The sequence below is a fragment of the Ictidomys tridecemlineatus genome, chromosome 10, assembly GCF_052094955.1.
Source record: "Ictidomys tridecemlineatus isolate mIctTri1 chromosome 10, mIctTri1.hap1, whole genome shotgun sequence".
NCBI lineage: Eukaryota > Metazoa > Chordata > Mammalia > Rodentia > Sciuridae > Ictidomys > Ictidomys tridecemlineatus.
This window is the reverse complement of record NC_135486.1, coordinates 137,781,021-137,803,659: the sequence shown is the minus strand read 5'-3', so window position 1 is coordinate 137,803,659 and position 22,639 is coordinate 137,781,021. Positions and strand designations below refer to the sequence as shown.

At 52.0% G+C, this 22,639-nt stretch overlaps 1 protein-coding gene and 1 long non-coding RNA gene across 2 annotated transcripts; one reads left to right on the top strand and one right to left on the bottom strand.

Annotated features, from left to right (window-relative positions):
• The first annotated feature begins 2,223 nt into the window (after positions 1-2,223).
• Positions 2,224-9,438, top strand: LOC144367564 (uncharacterized). The gene is made up of 2 exons (XR_013427079.1): positions 2,224-2,309; positions 7,631-9,438. It is a non-coding gene; the product is annotated as an uncharacterized LOC144367564 (long non-coding RNA).
• Positions 9,439-17,182: 7,744 nt separating this feature from the next.
• Prss22 (serine protease 22) lies at positions 17,183-22,061 on the bottom strand. The gene is made up of 6 exons (XM_005337870.4): positions 21,378-22,061; positions 20,430-20,459; positions 19,901-20,072; positions 19,421-19,698; positions 18,194-18,351; positions 17,183-17,666 (listed from the first exon to the last, which is right to left on the bottom strand). Exons 1-6 carry the CDS (start codon positions 21,457-21,459, stop codon positions 17,430-17,432), a joined length of 957 nt encoding a protein of 318 aa, XP_005337927.1. The 5' UTR covers positions 21,460-22,061; the 3' UTR covers positions 17,183-17,429.
• Positions 22,062-22,639: the final 578 nt, after the last annotated feature.

Sequence of the window (22,639 nt, the reverse complement as noted above, 5' to 3'; positions counted from 1 at the left end):
AAAGAAAATTGTCCAGGGCAACTTGAAAGATACAAGAGGGGGCAAAAAAAAAACAGACCTTGGTGTTTCCAGAGGGTCGAGTGTGAGGCTGCAGTGGCCCCCACTTTCTCCACAGAAAGGGCTTAACTGGGCTTCTCCAGAAATCTTCACCATGGCTGATTTTAGGACAGTCAGCAAGAGTCTCTCCAAAAGAGTTCAGTGTAGATAAACTTCCTATTTTCACATCACCCTCTCTTACTTGGCCACTGGCCAGGAAGAAATCAGCACTCCAGGAGCTGGACACCCCCTTACTAGTGTCTCACAAACTATCCAGTACAGTAGTTTGTAGAAATGTGCAAACAAGGCCTCTGGCTTTGACTGGGCTTCACAGAGATGTCTACATTTCTAAGAGAAGTTATCAATTGGGCTCCATGGTAACAGCTGGCAGGGGGAGGAAAGAGGGGAGAAGAAGCTCTCCCCTTCTCAGGTGCTGTCCTTGAAGGGTTAACCTTCCAGAACAGTGAGAGAAAAAAGATGCTTTTATGTGAACTTCCGCAGACTGGGAACTTCTGAGCCCCTCCCTTTACATGCTGGGTATAAAACTCTGAAACTCCCTGAACTCAGGGTTCAGGGGATTAATTGATTACAGCAAAAGCTGTGCCTTCTGAAGCTGGCTGCAGCCAAATAAACTGTTTCCTGCTAACTTTCCTGATGTCCCTACAACATGGCTAAGGACTGAGAGGGCTGGGATGGTGAGAAGATTTAGACAACAGTGAGAAATTCTGCCATGAAAGGGAGGCTTCCCAAGTACTGCCCCCCATCCAGAAGTCATTTCTGCTCAAGTGTTTTGGGTATTTGTGGGGAGTCTCCTGTGATTTGGATCACTTTCCTGGAATGAAGAAATAAATGGATGGGTGGATGGATGGATGGATGGATGAGTGTGTGGATGGATGGATGGATGGATGGATGGATGGATGAGTGTGTGGATGGATGGATGGATGTGTGTGTGGATGGATGGATGGATAGATGGATGTGTAGATGGATAGAAGGATAGAAGGATGGATGGAAGAACACCTATCATTCACCATGTACCAATTTTGGACTAGACATTATGGAAAGTGCTTGCACAAGTGTTTGTGATTTGATCATCCAAACACTCTATTAATTTCTAATTTTTACAGATGTGGAAGCCAAGGCTCAGAGAGTTGAAGTAACTTACCTGGTGAGTTATAGGACTTAAACTCAAATTCTATGGACCTTCTGCCACCTCTTGTTCAGATATCAGCCCTGCCCCACTGCTGGGGGGATGTCCTCTCCTGAGAGTGCATACATTGCAAGGGTCCACCTATTTCAGCACCCACAGAGCCTGGGGCAACTCAGGCCCAACCACACACCGTGCCATGGGCAGAGCCCACTTGTCCCTGTGAATTCCTTCTCACCAACTCACTTCAAGTTCGGAGATGAGGTTGAAGCAGCCTGAGCCCTGTAGTCCTGGCTGAGGCCGGAACTGTGTATCCCATGCTTGGCTCCTCCGCTCCTGCTTCTCCTCCTGGCAAAACATCCCGATGCTGGGGGAGGGGGTGGAGGGACAGCCCCTGCCTCTGTACAGAAGTCATCCTGTAGGCCTTCCAGAACATCTGAATAAACTGTAACCACTTCCTTATCCGTGTTCTTGCTCAACCCTGGAGGAGCATCTGGGTGTCAGCCATGATTTGTCTCCTCTTGCACAACAGTGAATCAGGCAGCTCCACCCGACCTGTTCCCGAACATATCACTCATCCTGGGCCCTGAAGGAAGCCACCCAGGGTGCACAGACAGTGCAACCAGCGGGCATGTCCTTCAGAGGTACCCAGTGCCCACTCCTGTGCAAAGTGGGGGCTGGGGCCATTGGAGGCAGTGCTGACCCACGGCACCCAACCATCACACCCTACACCCCTGACACCTGCACCAGGAGGACCCTCCTGGTCCGTGGCAGTAGGGTGGGGGCGGGGAGCAGAGCTGCCAATCTTCTAATTCCTCCACAAACACCACCCATGGAAGGAGAGAAAAGTAAGACAAAGGGGGCCCTGTTTGTACTGTGTCAAGGTCAGACAGGGAAAATCCTTCCAAGACTCTTGCTCTCAGGATCCTTCCTGGAACCCACTATTGGCAGAAGGGGAAGGCGTGGGGGCAGCCCCTGAAGCAGGCTGAGCTGTGTTTGTGCTGCCTTCCGCTGGGGAATGTGGGTGGGGTCTGAGGAACCCACACACTCAGAGACACACAGACACACAGAGGTACACACACAGCCTGGACCGGCATCCTCGATGGGGCTGTGCAGCACAGAAGCCCAGGTCTGTTGGTCATTTGGAGAAGAGCCTTGTGGGAGGCGGGGGTACTGGTGTCTTGGAGATCTCCCAGGTGTCCCCAGCTCGTGAAGGGGAGGTTGCCAGCTGATAGAACATGTTAAGCAGAAATACAGAAGAACAGAGCCGTCCCCACCCCCCGCGTCTACCACCCTCTCTTCACTGGCTTCTGGAAGGAGGCCATTATTGATACAGAAATCTTGGTCCTGTCCCCAGTGCCGATCCAATAATGAAGTTTTGAAAAAAGAGGAAAAACAAATTTTAGGATTGTGGGTTTAGCTCATTGGTAGAGCAATTGCCTAGTATGTGTGAGGCCCTGGGTTTAATCCCCAGCATTGGAAAAAAATTGGAGGGGCGGTCAGAAAAAGAAATTTTATTGCTCTGCTAGCAAAGGAGAAACACAGGTGACTCCTGTCCCAGAGGCTGGGATTCTCACTGCGACCTTTACAGAGGGAATACAGAGGCTCTATTCCAGCCTCGCCCTTCCGGAAGTCAAATTCATTTGTAATCTTAAGAGACCTCTCTTGAACCCCCTGGTGCCAGCCCTGAAGTCTGGGCTCCTTCCCGCCTGTGGCCCATGAGCTGAAGGTCAGGTGACTGAACCTGAGGTAGGAAGAAAGTTCATCTTGTTTCTCTCATATAAGGGAGTGGGAGAGGGAGGAGAGGAAGAAAAAAAAATGTCCCTTATTTTTTGGTAAAGGGGATTGAACCCAGGAGTGCTTTACCACTGAGCCTCATCCCCACCCCTTTATATTTTTTTATTTTGAGACAAGGTCTTGTTAAGTTGCTTAGGGCCTCAATATGTTGCTGAGGCTGGTCTTGAACTTGCAATCCTCCTGCCTCAGCCTCCTGAGCTGCTGGGATTACAGGCCTGCACCATGGTGCCCGGTGCCCTGCAAAGTCAGTTTTAAAATGAGCCTTGGTGGCAAAGCAGCGGGGTTATGTGCAAAGCCTGAAGTGGACCCGTTACATTCTAGGAGTGAAGAGACAAGAGAGCTTTAGCAAAACAGTGTGGGACGTTATTAGGCAAGACAGAGAGACTCTGAAGGGCCAGAAACCTACACTCGGGACTCTGAGGCCTGGAAGGACTGGCAAGGCCCCTCTGGATGCAGCCCTTCCTGGGGGGCAGGTAGAGGGCATGAGGGCAGGGCCAGGTCGGGGGGAGAGGGGGAAGGAGAACAAGAGCAGACTCCTTGGTAAAGAGAGCTCATAGGAAAGGAGCAAGTGTGTCTACAGCATCCCCTCTTTTCCCTAGTAGAGGGGGATCAGAGTTTTCTCCCAGGCTTAACTAAGCGGCTGTCCAGGGTGCCTGCCCCTTGGAAGGGCAGAGCTTCCAGCAGTGCCAAGTCCACTGCTCACTCATCATCCTCTCCCTCTGCCCTGGGAGGACAAACCCCACCCTGGGGTGCGAAGGCATTCCAGGGTGGACGGTGGTACAGGAGGTAGAGGCTCAGCAGATGGTCACCCCAAGAAGGCGTTCCTCCCCACAGCCTCATGGCCCAACTGCCTCCTCCCACCAGGCACTGGGAGTTTGTTACACTGTGACAAGAGGGTGCAAGTCCCCAAACGTGTCCTTCCCTACAAGAGCAGCTGGGCTCTAGAAAGGGCTATCTTGTCCCTGCCCCCAGGACACAGTTGGAAGGCCTGACCCTGCAGTCACCAGCAGGGAAGGGGAGCTGGCAGAGCAGGCCCTGTTTCTGGTGGCCATGGCAACCACACAGGATGCTGAGACCAAAAACCCTGTGAGCTTCATGGGGACTGTAGGTTGGCTGTGCACCACAACTACATCATCATTCCACTTTGGGGTCACTCTTGAAGGGAAGCACACAGGACAAGACTGTCCTGAGCAAACCAGGCCACAGCCTCCCCAGCTCTGGAGACACAGGAGGAATACAGAGGATGTGATGTGAGGCTCCACCCAGGGAGTCCAGCCTGGCCAGGTAGCGCCTCCTCCAGAGGGACCCAGGCCCTTGTTCAGTCCCTGTTCCTTGGCAGACGATGCTCCTAGGAGTCCCCCCTCAGCTCAGGTCCATGGGACACTCCCTCCCTCTGCTGCAAGGTGACCCCGGAGTTGGGGGAGCGGCTTAGGATGACACTGTGGGTGTGGATTAAAATGGGGTGGCTGCCACAGGCAGGCTGAATATCACCTGCCTGTGTCCCAGCCACTCCACTTCAACATGTTTACCCAGGAACAAGCAGGGTATGTGTCCACAGAAAACACACACAGAGGTCCTTACGCAGCTTCATTCGTAATAGCCCCAAACTGGAACAACCCAAATGCCCACCATGGAGAGTGGGTGTGTGAATCGGGGCACTCCCACATGACAGAATACTACTGAGCAATAACAAGGAACCACTGACATTCCCAACAGCCTGCAGGATCTCACAGGGAACAAGGTGGAGTGAAAGAAGCTAGGCACCAAGGACTACATACTGCATGGTTCCTCTTTTTTTTTTAAAAAAAAAAAGAGAGAGAGGTAGAGAGAGAGAGAGAGTTTTTTAATATTTATTGTTTAGTTATCAGCAAGTACAACATCTTTGTTTATATGTGGTGCTGAGGATCGAACCTGGACCACAGGTATGCCAGGCGAGCGCGCTACCGCTTGAGCCACATCCCCAGCCCTGCACGGTTCCTCTTATATGAAACTACAGAAAAGACAGAGCAGATCAACGATTTCCTGGAAACTGGGAAGTGGGCTAGCAAATTGACTAGAAGGGGCACCAGGGAGATTTGGAGATAACTAAAATGCTCTGCACCTTCATGTAATGTGGTCACAGGGATATAGAAATGAGTCAAGATGCACCAAGATGTACAATCAAAATAGGTACCATGTATTGCATGCAAATCGTACTTCAAGAAAGCCAATTTTAGTGGGGGAAAAGATCATTTTAAGGGCTGGGGCTGTAGCTCAGTGGTAGAGTGTTTGCTTAGCATGCATGAGGCACTGGGTTCCATCCTCAGCACCACATAAAAATAAACAAATAATATAAATGCATTCTGTCCACCCACAACTACAAAATTTTTTTAAAAAGATCATTTTTAAATTACTGTTGAATTACTCTAAGCACATTCTAAACACAGATTATGCATTTTTTTAGCTCTTCAATGAGTAGTAACAGTGGGCTTCTGGCCCAACTCTACCCACTGTCTATATATTATACTTGTGGATGAACTTTTATTATTTTATTTATTTATTTCTATGTGGTGCTGAGAATCGAACCCAGTGCCTCCCCCATGCCAGGCAGGCCCGGCCTCTACCCACACTTTTTGTTTGGTATTTTTGGATTTTTGACCCCTATGTTGAGAAGTGCTACTGTGATCTAAACTGGAGGGAGACCAACGTGGCGCCAGGGGAACTGGCCCACCTCTCTCTTTTACTATTTTCAGTGCTGAACCCAAGGCCTCACACCTGCTCGGTAAGTGCTCTGCCACTGAGGCACACCCTCGGGGTGGGCGCTGCAGGTGATAGTCCTCCTTTGGCCAACCTTATTTAAGAAGCAGGAGCTCATGGATTCTTGTTGGTCACTAAGGGAACAAACGCATCCAGGGCTGGGCCTCCATACCAGGAAGTGTCAACTCTGAAATAGCCAATGTTTTGCAAGGTATTCCTTCTTCCTGCCCCCTAACTCGCCCCCCCCCCCCGCCCCCAGCCACTTCAGGGACAGGTGCAGAAAAGGCCCAGGGAATGTGGGCTCTGGTCTAGTCCCCAAGACTGCTGCACCCCCATGCATCATGCACTTGCTGCTTCACAAGGCCTCCACCCTTGACTGAGAGGCCGGCTGCCCCGATGAGCCAGTTCTTGCTTCTCATCTCCAAAGCCACGGTCTACACTGGGCGGCAGATCTCTCAGGCCCACCTGCAAACCTCACGTCAGCGCTGCAAGCAGGCTCTGCCTACAGGGGGCGCTAGGGCAGGTTTGGAACTGCAGGGGAAGAAGAGAATAGCTCCTTCCTGTGCATTTCCGAAAGCCTTCCCACAAACTTCTGCTGAGCTTCCAATGAACTTCCGGTGGGCTTCTAGTGCCCTTGCAGTGAGGTTCCGGGCACCATGATGTTCCCAGAGCACGTCACCCTTAACAGCCCGTTTCCCTCCCGTAGCAGCAGGTTTTCTCAACACTTCCCGAGGAAGTTTGATCCTGCCTCATCTCAGGCAGCAAGACCCCCCAGACCCAAGCTCCCCAGCACCAACTGAGCAGCGCCTTCTCAGGCCTCTGAGCTTCTGCTCCACACAGGCCCCTGGTGTGACTCTAAATTTTAACAATTCCAAGCTCTTCCCTTTGTTCCCTTAGCCTTCGGGTGACAGCTTCTTCCTGCAGTTTAAACTCCTCCTCGTAGTTTAAAACCTTTTCCTTTCAGATACCCTGCAGAACTTTAGACTTAGCTGATACTTCTTTTTATACAATTCTCATTGTTCAAATAATAATATGTGGCTACTGTGACATGACCGCACGCTGCTGGACACACCTGGGTTTGAAGCCTGACCTTGTGTCCTCCCAGGCTGATCCGCTTTGTTAGTAACCCCTATACTCTGAGCTTCAGCCCCTCATCTGTGAAATGAATGGTCCCTCTCAGGAGCCAACTGGAGAGGACACTTTGGGCATCGCTATGAGCAACAACTTCAAGTGATTGAAGTATATCAGATAAATATGAACTCAGAGCTCACAATGGAACAACAACAGGAAGATCTTATTTGTCATTTTTGGAGCATGTTAAGGAAATAACTTGTTATTTTAAGGATAATTAAATGGCAAGGACATTTTTCTCTTTATAGAAGTGTTGTAGGAACAGACAGGGCAGGGCACCAAAGGTAACAGGAAACAGTTTTATTTGGCTGCAGCCAGGTTCAGAGGGCACAGCTTTTGCTGTAATCAATCAACCCCTTGAACTCCAAGTTCAGGTAGTTTCAGAGTTTTATACCCTGCATGTAAGGGGAGGGGCTCAGAAGTTCACAGTCTGTAGAAGTTCACATAAAAGCAGCTTTTTCTTTCACTATTCTGGGCAAGTTAACCTTTCAAGGACAGCACCTGAGAAGGGGAGAGCCTCTTCTCCCCTTTCTTTCCTTCTCCTGCAGCTGTTACCATGGAGCCCAATTGGTAACTTCTCTTAAAAATGTAGACATCTCTGTGAAGCCCAGCTCAAGGCCAGAGGCCTTGTTTGCACATTTCTACAAACTACTATACTGTATAGTTTGTGAGACACTAGTAAGGGGGTGTCCAGCTCCTGGAGAGCTGGTATCTTCCCAGCCAGTGGCCAAGTAAGATAGGGTGACATGAAAATAGGAAGTTTATCTACATTGAACTCTTTTGCAGAAACTCTTTTGCTGTTAGTCCTAAAATCAGCCATGGTGAAGATTTCTGGAGAAGCTCAGTTAAGACTCTTCTGTGGAGAAAGGGGGTGCCACTTCAGAGGAATTCCAGGTAACAAATGAAGAAGGACTATTGTCATGTTGCACTCTAGTAAATTTCTTGCTCTTGGCAGTGCTTTTAATAACTGCTTTCCTTAACAGAAGACAATCAACCAGGAGATGGGGGGAGGCAGTTTGGAGAGGGGAACATAAAAATGAAAAGTTAGTAGGATTGGGGGCATAGCTCAGTGATAGAATACTTGCCGGCAGAAAGGGAGAAAGCTATCAATTAACTTTGATAAACTTTATTTTGTAAGGGAAACTTGTGAGACTTTAAAGTAGACCAAAGAGTACTGGGTATCTTCAATATACATCTGATATCTCACACACCCTTCCAGGTTTTCTGATTCTATAGGAATCCCTGTCTTTGACCTATTTTGTACTCTGTAAATTGCCCATAGCTGACAGAAATGCAAATTATTCTTGTCCACAGACATGCAAATGAATTCTGTTTTTAGAACGTAGTGTATTTCCCTTCCTCTGTGTGAAGAAGCTACTTTTGCTTTTATTAAGCAAATTAATTTAAACTTTCCTGATGGTCTCTATATTATGTATTCTGAATTCTCTGAGCCAGTGGTCATGTCTTTCCTGTTCCTTCATTGACTTAAGAAAAACATGGATATGCAAATCTGAGTGATGTCTTGAGCAAATTAGGGCCAGAGAGCAACTCTAAAGGAATCTGTCATCAAGGCTTTATGAGTTCCCCATGAGACGGCCACAACTTCCTGGTATGTACAGTAAGCTGCTATCTCAAGACTATTTGTCCTGATGTGGACTCCAAGCCTGCACAAGAAAACAGCAGCACATTTCCTGGAACCCATGTCACCAGGGGATTTGAATGCTGTATGTACTCACTCATGCAAAACCCACAGCAACTGGGAGAATTGAATGCAAATCCACCAACAGGAGAAAACAAGAAATGGGAGTAAACCCAAATAGTAAAAAGAACTTCAATAGAGGTAGGAGGTCAGTCATCGAAGTAGAGTTTGGTGAGGTTTGATGTCACTAGAATTGCTCTTCTGACTTAGAATAGTCCTAACAGGATGTGTTAACCCTAAGCAAACCCAAAGACCGAGGCCACAAGGTTTTGTGCTCTGGAAAACAGTAATTGGGCCTGTGAGGGAGAACTTGAGGACCTCTAACATGAAAATAAAAGGGAATTATGATGAAAGCGACATTGAAAGAGCTTCTCAAAGTGGAGTCGGAGGACTGAGGCACCCTCTGCTGTGGCCTGGGTGTGAGCCTTGCTCCCCTCCACCCTTGGGCTGCAGGCATCTGGAGACCCAACTGGACAACTCCATTGTACCCATGAGACAGACACCCACAAGCAGCCAGGAGAAGGGTCTCCGAGAAGGCAAGGAGAAAGAGAGGATGGGGAAATCAAGTTTCTGACCCCAGATGGTCCCTGCCACAAAACGGTTCTTGAGCAGGCCCTAGACTGGACCAACTGCAAAGGGCACTTTCTCTTGTGCCAACAGACTCTCACCACCCCCACCTCTTGTGCTAATAGAGCCGTATAAGTCACTTTCCTCTGGATTTGCTGAAGAAGACAGAACAAAGAGAGTTGATTGGCCCCCTTTCTGAATCCTATATTTACATGTCATTCTACTATAATCACCTGCAGGGACAAATCAAGCCCATAAAAAACCCCTCCCTCTTCACGAGCTCTGCTTTCTTTTTATTACTCTAATAAAGATTTTCACTTTGCTCTCACCTGTACCTGTGGATTTCATTCTTGGAACTCAAGATAAAGAACCCACCTGACAGGACTGGGGATGTGGCTCAAGTGGTACTGCGCTCGCCTGGCATGCGCGGGGCACTGGGTTCGATCCTCAGCAGCACATAAAAAATAAAATAAAGATGTTGTGTCCACTGATAATATTAAAAAGTTCTCTCTCTCAAAAAAAAAGAAGAAGAAGAAGAAGAAGAAGAAGAAGAAGAAGAAGAAGAAGAAGAATCCACCTGACATCCACGATCCCAGTTACACTTATGATGCAGGGACCTGAAGACTGCTTTAGTAAAGCACTGACTCTTCCCTTGGGCCTGCAGATGGCCAGTGGGTAACCAAGAGAGCTTGGCATCTCTGCCTTCATATTCCACCTGGCTCCTTTGACCAGATTCCTGCTCGACTCTGCACATAGACATATTGAGTGTCTGTCTAAACGCTGGTAATACAAGGCTGATTAGCCCTGAATTTACCAACCCTCTATCTTCCTGCTGCAAGACTGAGGTCACCATGATAAAGTAAGGGAGATATTTTTAAGATTCCAGGACACCAAGGCTTGCAGGCAGATCACCTGGTGATTGGAACCACTGTGGCCCCCAGGTGGGAGCAACCATCTCTCCATCACAGGCAGGACCTCCCTGATCTAGGCATGAGGCCATCAGCCAGACCACAGTGGAGCAAGACTGCTTGACTGTCCCCTCCTTGCTCCGGCTTCTGTCCTTCTCCTCTGTAACCCTGAGGCTCTCCTCAGTACAGGGCTTAGAACGCTGGTCCCTCTGTTTCTCCCCAGCTTGGCCACACTGAATGAATTCCTTTCTTGCTTCACCACCATTCATGTCTGTGAGTGGACTCTCTAGGTGGCTGGTGGCCAAATCTGGTCTTTTGGGACATCCAGATTCAGGCCCCTGGTAACACCCAAAAGCACCAGGTACATATTAAGAGGTTCCTGGGCTCCTGCTTTGCGGATGAGTCTGTCTGTTCATACATTCTTTCCTTTATCTTCCGTGGGTCTCTAGCCCCTGTTTCTTCTCAATATTCAATAGCCCAGATGAACTTCCTTCCTTCCTTGGAACATGATTCAGAGCTCTCTGAGTCCCTGTCCCCTAAATGGCAATTCCTAAGACCCCAAGTAAAACCCCTTTTTCTTTAACAGTTTCTCTATTTGATTGATCAACAAGCCTCAGATTCCACATGAAAGACAGCAGGCAGGACTGGCCATAAGCTAGATGAACAAGGGCATCACCAGATCACTGGGATGGTCCGTTAGAGCACAGGGACCAGTGACCATCAGCTTGATGCTGACCAGAGCAACAGAACTACCTGAAGTAGTGATGGGAGTTTCCTATTCTCTAGAATGATGGAAACCTGGATACTTGGATAATTCACAGATGGAGTGGGAAGGTCTTAGGAAAGAATGGATTTCCCCTAATGAAAGATTCATCTAAGCCAGGCATGGTGGGATATGCTTGTGATCCCAGCAGCTTGAGAGGCTGAGGCAGGAGGATTGTGAGTTCAAACACAGCCTCAGCAATTTAGCAAGGCCATAAGCAACTCAGCAAGACCCTGTTTCTAAATAAAATATAAAAAAGGGCTGGGGATGTGGCTTAGTAGTTAAGTGCCCCTGGGTTCAATTCCTGGTACAAAAAAAAAGTTTAATCCAGTGATCAATTAGAAAAACCATAGACGTGCATCTAATTATCCATTAGATTGATGAGACATATCATAGTTATTACCATTAACTAGTGAAATGTTGAGTAACATTTGCTACTGTGCTCGGCCTTCTTCCCAGATAGTGACAGTACCAAGGTGAATAAGATAAAGGTCTGACCCCTAATAAACTCAGAATATTTTTTGCACATTACATTGCAGAGTGTGGGGTTACTTCTCCTTGTCTTTGCAGGGCTTCCGCTGTCACCACCCATGGATGGTACGTGAAGTTACTAAGTTTTGACTTAGTAGATCAAAATTCTGCTGGATATGTGTCATTTTCTCACTATTCAAGTCAGATCATCATAAATCACAGACCATCTACTGTGGGGCAAAAGCAGAAGTAAGGAGCTCAGTCTGGGGACCATTCCAGAAACCTAGGTGTTATGGTTTAGATGTGAGGTGTCCCTTAAAAGCTCACGTGTGAGACAACGCAAGAAGGTTTAGAGGTGAAATGATTGGGTTATGAGAGCTTAAACCCAGTCAGTGTATTAATCTTTTGATATGGGTTACCTGGGTGGTGACTGCAGGCCAGTGGGGTGTGGCTGGAGGAGGTTGGGTCCCTGGGGACGTGCCCCTGGGTTTGACGTCTTGTATCTTGCAGTGGAATCTCTGTCTCTGCTTCCTGGTACCATGATTCCAGCTTCTTTCCTCCACCATACACTTCCACCATGATGTTCTGCCTCATTCCAGGCCCTGAGGAATGGGGTCAGCCATCTATGGACTGAGAACTCAGAAACTGTGAACACCAAAACAAATATTTCCTCTATAAAATTGTTCTTGTGGGTCTTTTGGTCACAACAGCAAAAAAAAAAAAAAAAAAAAAAAGACTAAAATATCAGATAGGGAGGAGGGGGGCCAAGGAAGGGAGACATGGATAGATTTGGACACATTTTGAAAGCAAGATAAAAGCAACGAGATGTGCTGATGACTTTGGACTTAGAGAAAGAGAGATGTCCACCATGACCCCTCATGGTGTGTGCGTCCACATGCGTGTGTGGTGGGTTACAGAGGTAAGTTTGCATCCAGTAAAATTCGCCTTTGTAGTGTATTAGTATAATACATGCGTACCATGTATTATAGTACTCTGAGTTTTGATAGAAGCCTCCAGTACTTAACACCATCACAGTCAAGATCTAGAGCCCGTTCTGTCACATAACAAGTAACCCCCATAGCCAACAGATTATTTTTGTGTTTTGCTTTTAATTTTTATTTTACTTTATTTTATTTATGTGTTGGGGATTGAACCTAGAGACTGAACCATTGAGCCATATTCCCAGCCCTTTCAACTTTGAGACAGGGTCTTGATAAGTTGCTGAGGCTAGACTTGAACTTGCAATCTTCCTGCCTAAGCCTCCCAAGCTGCTGGGATTACAGGCTTGCACCACAGCACCCAGCTCAACTCTTCCAGCACCTTAAAAAGGGCTGGGGATGTAGCTCAGTAGCACAGAGCTAGCATGCTCCAGCCCTGAGTTCAATCCCTAGGGCTGCCTATAAACAAATCAAGCCCCTTCCCTTTTGGGTTCTATCCTCCCACTCCTAGGCTCTGGGAACCACTGATCGGTGCTCCGCCCTGGTAGTTTTGGCTTCTCTATGCCCCATGGAACTGTGTGGCGTCCTCAGCTTAGCAGAACCCATATGATATTCGTCATGAACCCATATCAGGTCGTCATGCGCAGTGTGCTCCTGTTTTCTCTGAGTGGAATTCTGAATGGGTTTACTGTGGTCTGATCAGCCACTCAGCAGCTGGAGGATGTGCTGCTTCAAGGTTTGTTCATTGGGAATAGGCTGCTGTAAATATCTGCATATGGGTTTTTGGGTGAATGTGCTTTCTCTTCTCTTGAAGGAATTGTAGGCGTATGACTGCTACCCTATGTTAAACTCAAGGAAAGACCACCTGTGTCCAGGGGCTTCCCCACCTGTATCCAGGGGCTTTCCCTCCCCACCAGCCAGGTCCCCTTGTCTCCTTTCCATCATCTCATGGGGCTGTGGCTTTGAGCCTGGGAAGGGAGGACTGTCTCTTTTGCTGGTGGCAGTCCTGAGATTCCTCTGGATCACGTTAAGGATCAGCTTTGTATCATCTGCATGGAGGCCCTGAGCAGTGTTTGGACAGACTGGGAGATTGAGTGTGCTCCCTCCGTGGCCACCTGCCCAGGGATGGTACCTGAAGCTGTGAACCCAGACGGCAACTCCAGGGAATGAGTGTAAGTCCGAGACACGGGAGAGACGCAGCCATGCACTGATGGGGCCCACGGCTGGAGGTTGGGAAGCAGAGGAACAAGCAAAGTAGGTTTGTCCCAAGAAAACGCTTGCCCCCCCCCCCGCCCCCGTGTGGACTGAGACAGCCATGCCGTCAAAGCTGATGCTTGCCCCACTGTCTGTGCATGGTGGCTTGCAGCTGCTTACAGGAAGTCTGACTCTACAATACTGCAAGTCCCACATCCTGGACACAAGTGACCACATGTGTGGCTTGGAGCCATGAAATGCCATTGCCTCCACCACCGTGGGAAACCCATGCAGTCCAGCCAGGACTAGCAGTGTCAGTCCAAGGAAACCTGGGGACATAGCACCCTTAGCAAGGACACTGGTGGGCTCATAAGAAGACCACCACCAGGTTACCAGTAAGACTCCTCTGGGTACCATTCTTGGCAGCCACATTGACCTGCACCAGGACAGGAAGAAAAGACATGTTCTTTGAAAAATGTGGAATAAAACCTTGGGACACCTGGAACTGACTGTAGGATCTCAAAGCCTTCATCATTCAGGTAACTTATTTATTATTTGTGCAGATGAAATAAAATATACTGCATCTATGATAACAAGAAGAGCATTCTGGAAAAAAGTAAGAAAAAATACTTCTGCAAATCTAAAACTATTCTAAAGTAGAGGGTTTGAGGCAGGTATGTCAATTATGAATGCATTTAGCTACAAGTAAAAGAAAGCCGATCAACAATGGCTTAAAGCAGACAAGAAACCTGATGGAAGCAGACTGTGGCTTCCGAATCTTTGTCCACCGCCACTAACCTGTCAACTTGAGGTTTAAGCATTGAAACTGCATCCGAGGCTAAAGGAAGGAGGAAGGTGGGGAACATGTCCTTTTTATCAGGAGAATATAAAGCCTTCCTGTCGCCATCTATCCTAGCTAGTGATCTAATGCTGGTTTCACAAAGTCTGACCATTCCAATAACTCAAGAAAATGACAAAGAAAGCAGGCAACCACACAGAATTACCTTTTCAATAATCCAGAGAGGGCTCTGCGACCTTAAGCGTGCTTGGAAAGAGACAGCCACCGTAATTCTTTATTCTTATATAGGGAACACACAAGAGGAGCTTCCATGGAACATTCTATCCTAAAAAGGGCAAAGGGGTGGGATTATAAAGGAAGAGGTGAGTGTAGCTCAACCCCCACGGGCGACGTCTACACCTGGAGCCACGCCTTGCTATCCCAAGTTACTGCCAAGACCTGGCACTATTGTGCCAGTCTGAAGGCAATAATTGGTCAGTGCCCCGGGCATCAGAGCTTAAAGGTCTGCATCCAGGGCAGCTCTCTACACCTTCCTAAGAAACCACCCACGGCCCTGTGGCTACACGGCAGATAGGCAGCTGTTGTAGTGAGCATTTAGCTATCCCGATCTCCAAGATGGAGGAAGCGAGAAGGGTTGGAATGGGTGTTGTCCTAGCCTGCCACTGGGGAAGTCGTGTGGTTAAACATGTGTTTAAACTTGTGTTTTTAAACCCTTGTTCTGGATACAGAGTGGAGAAGAGTTAGGAGGTCCCAGGCCTAGGGGGAAAGATGGGTGAGGAAGAGTAGTCAGACCTCACAGCCTGCAGCCAAGGCAGTCCCTACTATAATGTCATTTGTCACCAAGGCCAGAAGTCCCCACCTGCCCTTGAGGAGGCCAGGAGAGCCCTGCAGGGCTGGGAGTAAAGACCAGTCCCACCTCTGCCCAGGAGCCCAGGGTGAGTGTATTGGACCACCAGGGACCCACAGCCAACTGGACCCGTGGAATTTCCTCTGGAGAAGATTGCCAGGCCCAAAGGTCTCTGTCTGCAACCCCAGAGGCAGGCGGTGTTGGTGGGCCAAGTGGGCCATGTTTGGGCCATGTTTCTCTGGGGCTAGGCTCCAGCCAAGGAGCACAGGGCTAGTATGCAATGTTGAGCCAGTACGACCAGCCGCCCTGGGACAAGGTTGACCCTCTGTGCAGGTGTACATGCTGTGCACTGGCAGAGTCCCCTACAGAAAACTCCCTCAACAACAGAAGCTGCAGGAACTGGTCAGACCCTGCAGGGCCTAGGGCCACTCTTGGACAACCTCATGTTGAGAGAAGTCACGGGAAGTCCTGGTGCCCTTGGGAGCCAAGAGCTGCTCCAACTCCACACCCCAGCCTGGTCCCCAGGCCCTGAGCCCCCGAGAACCAGCAAGGAGGGCACACAAGTTCCCCTCAGGTGAAGGGCCACCTGGAAGCTCACCTCCCAACCCAGAGAAATCCCCAACTTATCAGAGCATCCTGCCACCCAGTGGCAGGCAGCTCAGTGGGGCCTTCTCAGGTGCTTCTGTAAGGACTCCACTGGGAGAAGTAGGTGTAGGGGGTGGAGAGGAGGCAGGCAGGCCTGGGGGAAACAGAGGCTCAGAGGGAGAGGGGAGAAGCAAGAGACACAGGAGGACAGAAGAGGTGCAGGGTGAGAGGACGAGAGCCAGGACAGAGCAGTAGAGGGAGGGAATTAGAGAAGAGGGGCAATGAGGGAGGGTACGCAGGGCCTGGCAAAGGGGGCAGCAACAGCAGAGGAAGGCAGTCGGGGCAACAGAAGGTGGCCCAGAAGGGAGGCCGGAGGCTAGAGGGGAGGGTAAGGGGTAGTTATGGGCAAAGAGCGCTCTAGGTCACCTAGGGGAGGGGCTGTGCCAGGACCAGCTTTGTGACCTGGAGCACCTGTGTCACCAGGCTGCTTCCCAGATGATGGAGGCCGATTCTGTTTGTTTGTTTAATGAAAACAACCCCACAGCATTTATTGTTTTTGATAATAACATAAAAGCAATCAAAACAATATGAACAAATATTTTAGAACTGTACTCTGGACAAAGGCCACACACACACCTGACACACCTGTCACACACCTGCACTGCCTCCTCAAAGACTTGTCACTCCTGGGTCATCCTGGATGGAAACACTCTGTATCATCGTCACAGCATGTTGGAGCTGGTTGCTTTCTGGGCTTGGTTTGGGGTGAATCTCTGGCACGCAACTACTAGGAGCTCACATGCTCCCCGAAACCTACCTGCAACCCCCTGGGGCATCGTCACTTCACTGCATGGTCACCATTATAGGAACTGGGCCCTAGGCGGGGAGTGGCACCTCTGTAGGGCTGAGAGAGAAGCCAGGCAGGGCCGCACAGCCTGGCTCACTATCAACCCCAGCCCTCTGCAGGGACAGGTGAGGTGATCCAGCCATGGTGCCCACAGAGCTTAGAGGCCAGCTGCCTCCTGTTTTGCTCCGTGCTTGGCAGGGAGGGTCTGTACAATCAGCAGTGAGTCACTGTAGGAGTTGGCTCCTGGCAGGGAGGAGCGGCCGGCCCATCCCTGTGCGTCCCAGGAGACCGAGCCCTGATGCTGGCTGACCTGGACACTGCTCCAAGCCCAGCCCTGGCAGCCAGGGGCTCCCTGAGCCCTGAGGTGGAGAGATGGGAGGGAAGTTGGCCTGGAGCGGGAGGGAACACGACTTCAGGTACGGAGGGTTTGTCACACAGGATGGTTCTGGAAATCCAGCCGGTGCAGACCAGAGCCCACCCTGACCTCCCCCAGCACAGCCAGGTCTTCCCGCCGCAACCTCCCACCTCCTTCCTCCGCTCCCGGTGAAAGGGCGATGGTCGAAGGTCAGGGGTCAGATGTTGAGCCCTAGTGGGAAACCAGGGGTCATCTTGAGCCCGGGGTAGCCAAGCCAAGTACAAATTCGCACCGGCCTCCCCTCTTTTTAACCTCACCCGGACCCTTGTTTCCCAGTGTCCTCATACATGGCGAAAAACAGGAACTGGACAATAAATAATTTATTGAAACTGGAAGAATAAATATGTGGGCAGAGTTACAAACAACTGTAAAAACCATTAACAGTATATACAGAGGACGCCGGCGGCCCGGGGGCGGAGCCTGGCGCGGTGGGCGTGGCTAGCCCTCCCGCGCCGGCCGCGAGCGCCCCCCAGAGGTAGATGGCTTATTTACAACGCAGGAAGCCGCCGGCGGCCGCGGGTCTCCAGACCCCACCCGACTTGTGCCGGCGCCCTAGGAGCGCCCAGCGGCTGGGAAATCCGCGCTCGGCTCCCTGCGGGCCCCGCTACCCGGCGAGCGCCCGCGGAACTGCACCCCTTGCACTACCCTCTCCACCCAGGAGCTGTGGGCAGGGAGACTGGTGTAGACGCCCGGCCGGTTGCGCTCCGCGCAGCCCTCGCCCCAGCTGATGATTCCCGCCAGCAGCCAGGAGCCGTCCACCTGGCACATCAGGGGGCCGCCAGAGTCGCCCTGTGGGGAGAAGAAAGGTTAGGGACCCACAAAGGGCAGGCGGGGGGCAGACCCAGGAGGGACACGCCTTCCAGACCCACTTGAAGGGAGAAGCACTGTGTGCAGCGCCTTCTAAACCACAGATGGTGAGGGACGGGGCGTCGTTATTTCTGTTTTGCAGGTGAGAAAACAGGATCAGAAGGAGGAAGTGAGTCGCCCCACGGGCAACGTGGGCGGCAGGAGAGGTGCCGCAAGCGGGCCTCAAGCCGGCCAAGCTCTGGGCCATTGCACACCCTGCCATCCTCCATGCCACCGCAGAGCTGGAGCTGGAGCTGGCCCTGGGGTCTCCCTCAGAAAGCAAGTTCCTAAGAGTGAGGGGGCGCAATTGTGTGCACAGTCCATGCATAGCCCGGCCAGGCTGAGCGGCTGCATAGGGACTGGGGAGGGGGCCTAGGCAGAGGTGTGGGGCTGGAAGCTCACGGACACTGAATCCTGCCCTGGGTGGACACTCGCCCCTCCTAGCCAGGGCCGCAGGGGTGGGCACTCACCAGACAGGCATCCCGCTCCCCTTCCAGGTAACCAGCGCACAGCATGTCCTCGGTGATGGCCTCCTGCCCCGCGCCGCGCCAGTACAGGCGGCTGCAGATGTCCGAATGAATGATGGGCACCTTCAGCTTCTGCAGGATCTGAGGGCGTGGCAGGGGCACTGGGGACAGGAGGATAGAGTCGGCCAGGTTCCCCTCCCACTTGTCTCCTCAAGGGGCAGGTTCCCACCATTCCCTTCTCAAGGGCCCACCGATCAGCTCTACTGATGGGGATTGACCTCAGGGCCTCGCACATGCTACCACTGAGCTACATCCCCAGCCTTTTTTTGTATTTAGAGACAAGGTCTCACTGAGTTGCTTAGCGCCTCAATAAGTTGTTGAGGCTGGCTTTGAACTCATGATCCTCCTGCTTCAGCCCCAAGCTGCTGGGATTACAGGCATGCACCACTGCCCCCCAGTCAGATTCTTCATCTTTAATAAGTCCTCTGATGCTCACAGGGCAGCCCTACTGGTTCCCGTCTTTGGCACTACTTGGTGCTGTGTGACTACTAGAGTAAGGCTCAGAGGTGCCCCATCCACGCTTATTGTCATCAGCCTCTCAGGGAGCCCCACACTCTGCCTAGAATTGGTTTACAGACCCATGGGGGGGCTGCAACCTCAGAGTTAGGGGGAGTCCCCAAATGCACGAGCTGATGTCATTTCTCCTCATTTTTCTGGACTCTGGTAGGGTCCCACTTTCCTCCCACTTCATCCTGGTGGTCTCTGTCTTCCAGCCCTCCCCACATCTCTCATTTCTGCCTGGGTTCCTTTTTCTTGGCCTGGGCTCTGTCTACCTGTCATCTGTCTTTCTCTTGCTTACCTCTGCCTCTTGCTCTAGTTCGTCTGCTGTGTGACTTTCTAAACCTGCAGACTTACTGGAGACTGCATCTCCTCCTGGAATTTGCCTGCACTTGTGGCATGCTGCCGCCAGGGTGCCTGCTCTGGCTTTGCAAGCTCAGGGTGGTTCTCATTTCACCCTGAATCCAGCCTGGCCCCATACGCCCCCTTCCTGCCATTTCTGTGTCAGTGAATCGCTTTTCTGATCTGGCTGTTGTCTTGAAACACAGCTCTTGTCTCTGTGATGCTGTGCCCTGGCCTCCACCCCTACTTCTCCTTGTAGTGTGTCTCTGAGTGCCTGCCACCCACTGTCCCCAATGCCCTGGGCCCCCCATGGGTGGGGAGGAGCCACACCTCCTTCGTGGATGCTCCCCCAGCCTGCAATCCAGCAGTCGGTGTTTGGAGGGAAATGGACAGAAGAATCAGGTAGGCAGATGGGCAGGATTCGCTCAGAGAACTGGATGGAGTGTTCAAGGCGCACCAGGGCAATATCTGCACGGGTCCCATCCTTCCAGGAGTACCCAGGGTGGGGCAGCACCCAGGCGATACCCACTTCCTGGGACCGAGGGCCAGGGTTCTCCAACTGCCAGGCCCCCAGCAGCACTGAGAACAGGGTTGGCTTGTTCAGATTGCTGCAAAGAAAGGGGAGAGGGGATCAGCCAGGAGGGGACACCTGGGAAGAGGGCAGGGGTAGAAGGCCCCGAGAGGCATCTGGGCAGAAGGAGGGTTTCTATTGAAGGGCAGCAGATCAGACAGAAGCCTGGGGACAGGGGTAGGATGGGGAGCCTTGGGTCTGAACCCAGCGTGGGTTCTGGATGAGCTGGCCATACATACCCCTTGAAACAGTGGGCTGCAGTGACCACCCAGCGGTTGGTGAGCAGGGAGCCTGCACAGTGGTGGGTGCCGTTCTTCTGGATGCTCACAACCCAGGGCCATTCAGCATCCACACTGTCCTGGCCACCCACGATTCGGTTCAGCTGTTGGGGCTTCCCGCAGTCTGGGGACACTGGTAAAGGAGGGTCGAGTTTTCTGCCATCTCTAGTTGTCTTCCCTGCCCACAGTCTGCCACTGCATCCTCGGCCTGTGCCAGCAAGCTGTGCCCTGCCCCTGCCCTCTGAGGCTACTTCTGCAACTTGCCTCCCTCCCGCTCACTCAGCTGTGCCCCTGGGCCCTTCTGTCCCCTTGGACTCTGCCCCTTTCCCCACTGCTCAGGCTCCTTCTCCTCCACCTCCCACTCTCTTCCCTGCCTGCCTTCTCCTCTAGCTCCGTCCCCCTCTTACCCCAGGCTGCCTTCTGACCTGCCCCACACAGACGGACACACAGACACCCATTCCTCCCCTTCAGCACGTCAGCTGACACTCACCAGGAATCTTGGTGGCACTGAGGGTGGTGGCTGAGGGTAAGAAAAGGAGGGAGTCAGGGCAGTGCCAGGGGAGGCCCCATCCTCTCGAGCAGGCTCATTCCCAGGGCCCCTCCAGCCCCCAAGGGGTACTTTCTGGGACTGGGGCAGACAGAGCTCAGGCCCCACTGTACAGGGGTGGCCTCATCCTCCCTCCTGCTCTGTCCACTGCCAGGGAAGGAAGGGTAAGAGAGGAAAGGGAGGCTCAGGACTCAGAACCATGGGTGCCGCAGGCTTCTTCCCTGAGCCCCACGGAGCCTGGATGGGGCTGTCCTCAGGGCCCTCCCCTCTGACATCCTACCCCAGGAACATGTGGAGCTGACCCCAAATGTAAGCCATGGAGGAGTAATGGGGAGATGAGAAAGACAAGGGGAAGGAGATGAAGATGGTGAAGATGAAGAGGGGGAGATAATCACCCACAAGAGGGAAGCACACTGAGTGCCCGCCACCCTGCACCTTCATGTAATCCTCACAGCTGCTGAGGAAAGTGAGGCTCAGAGCAGTTACATAGATGCCAGAGCTGGGCAGAGAGGTGCATGCCTGTAATCCCAGCCACTTGGGAGGCTAAGGCAGGAGGATTGCAAATGTGAGGCCAGCCTCAGCAATTTAGTGAGGCCCTAAGCAACTTGGAGAGATCCTGTCTCAAAATAAAAAAATAAAAAGGGCTGGGATGTGGCTCGGTGGTGAAGCATCCCTGGATTCAACCCCTGGTATCAAAAATGATGACATGTCAGAGAGAGGGAGGAGAGGGGAAGGGGTAGAAAGAGGAAGACGGGGAGAGGAGGAACAAGAGAGAGAAAAGTAGGGGCCAGATTCCAGGCAAGTCTGGCAGGAAGCTGCTGAGTCCCAGGGAGGCAGGAGGGGTGCCTGGCACAGAGAGGAGGGGGAGGAGCAGCAGCCCTCGGGACTCACCTGTGGAAACCAGAAGCAACAGAGTGGTCAGGGTCCTGAGACAGCCCCCTCCCAGGGCTGGGGGAGGTCTGGAAACCTCCATGGCCAGTAGAGGTGGAGGCCCAGCCAGATGGTGGCGTCAAGGGATGTGAGGGCTGTGCTGGTTGGGACAGGCAGGGCGGGTGGCTGTAGTGTGCTGGGTCCCCTGCAGGTTGCCCAGGTTTTATCCTGGGAGGTGGAATGCTGTTGGACCAGTCCCCGTGGCTTAGTCTGTGGGTCACAGAGGAGGCGGTGCTGCGGGGAGGAAACAGCCGTTACCCGGGGCTGGGGGCTCTACCTCAGGCCTCGATGGGTGGGCTGGGGCCCAGGCTCCCGGGTGTCAGTGATGAAGTCTGGAGGGGCAGGTGAAGGGATCTGGGCCCAGAGGTCCAGGCTGTGGTCTTGACATTGACTGTCCAGGTGAGGAAGTGTCCTCACAGCATTGAACATGGGTCCAGCATGGGGAAGGGCTGGGTCCAGCATGGCAAAAGTCTGGGTGCAGGGTGTTGGGGAGCCCCAGGGCATGGTGGCCTTGGCCTGGGCTGTCAAGGGGAGGGCCCAGCTCACTAACGGCTCCCGCCTCCAGGGGCCCCAGCTGCTGTGACTCAGCCCAGAGACCTGGTCCTACCCAGGGCTCTGGAATCCCGTTAGCCCACTTCCCGGAAAGCTGTGACTCAGGTCAGAGTGGCGGAACACAGTGGCCTCTTGGCTGCTGTCCGAGAGATCCCCGAGGCTGCCTTCCTGTTGTCCCTGCTGGAGGGGCTCAGCCCTGTCACTGGGTTGCCAGGAAGAACTCACTTCTCACCAGGACTCCCAGGAAGAGGAAGAGCCAGTGGCCACCTGGGGAAGCCCAAGAGGGAAGGACTGGGACTACTGGAGTCTGCCACCGCCATGTCCTGGGACCCCTGCAGGGTTTAAAAGGCTGTGGGGCTGGTCTGTGGGAAGCCCTGGTTGGGGTGGACTTGATCTACTTCTACCTGGTGGCAGCCACCTGGGACAAGATTGGGGCAGTGCATCCTCCCAATCAACACCCTGCACTTGTGACACCCTCTACCCCAAGCAGGGACAGATGTCCTGTCCTCCCCTAGAGAGATGAGTATGTCTCTATCCTTCCCTGCCCTTCAAAGTTGGGCCCTCGCCATGGCAGGAGAGAGGGATGGCACTAATGCCACCATTTCTCATGCACCGCAGGCGGCCTCATGCCACCTCGAATTCCTTCTCCATCCCCATCCTGCAGACAGAAA

What these genes read in the sequence shown, in the direction of transcription:
- Prss22 (XM_005337870.4), bottom strand. Translation starts at nt 21,459, where the DNA reads ATGGAGGTTTCCAGACCTCCCCCAGCCCTGGGAGGGGGCTGTCTCAGG. An exon ending in CAGTGCCACCAAGATTCCTG is followed by an intron (nt 20,073 to 20,429) that starts GTGAGTGTCAGC and finishes CTCCTTTACCAG; the next exon opens with TGTCCCCAGACTGCGGGAAG. An exon ending in GGGGAGCATCCACGAAGGAG is followed by an intron (nt 18,352 to 19,420) that starts GTGTGGCTCCTC and finishes TCCTGTCCCCAG; the next exon opens with TGCCCCTGCCACGCCCTCAG.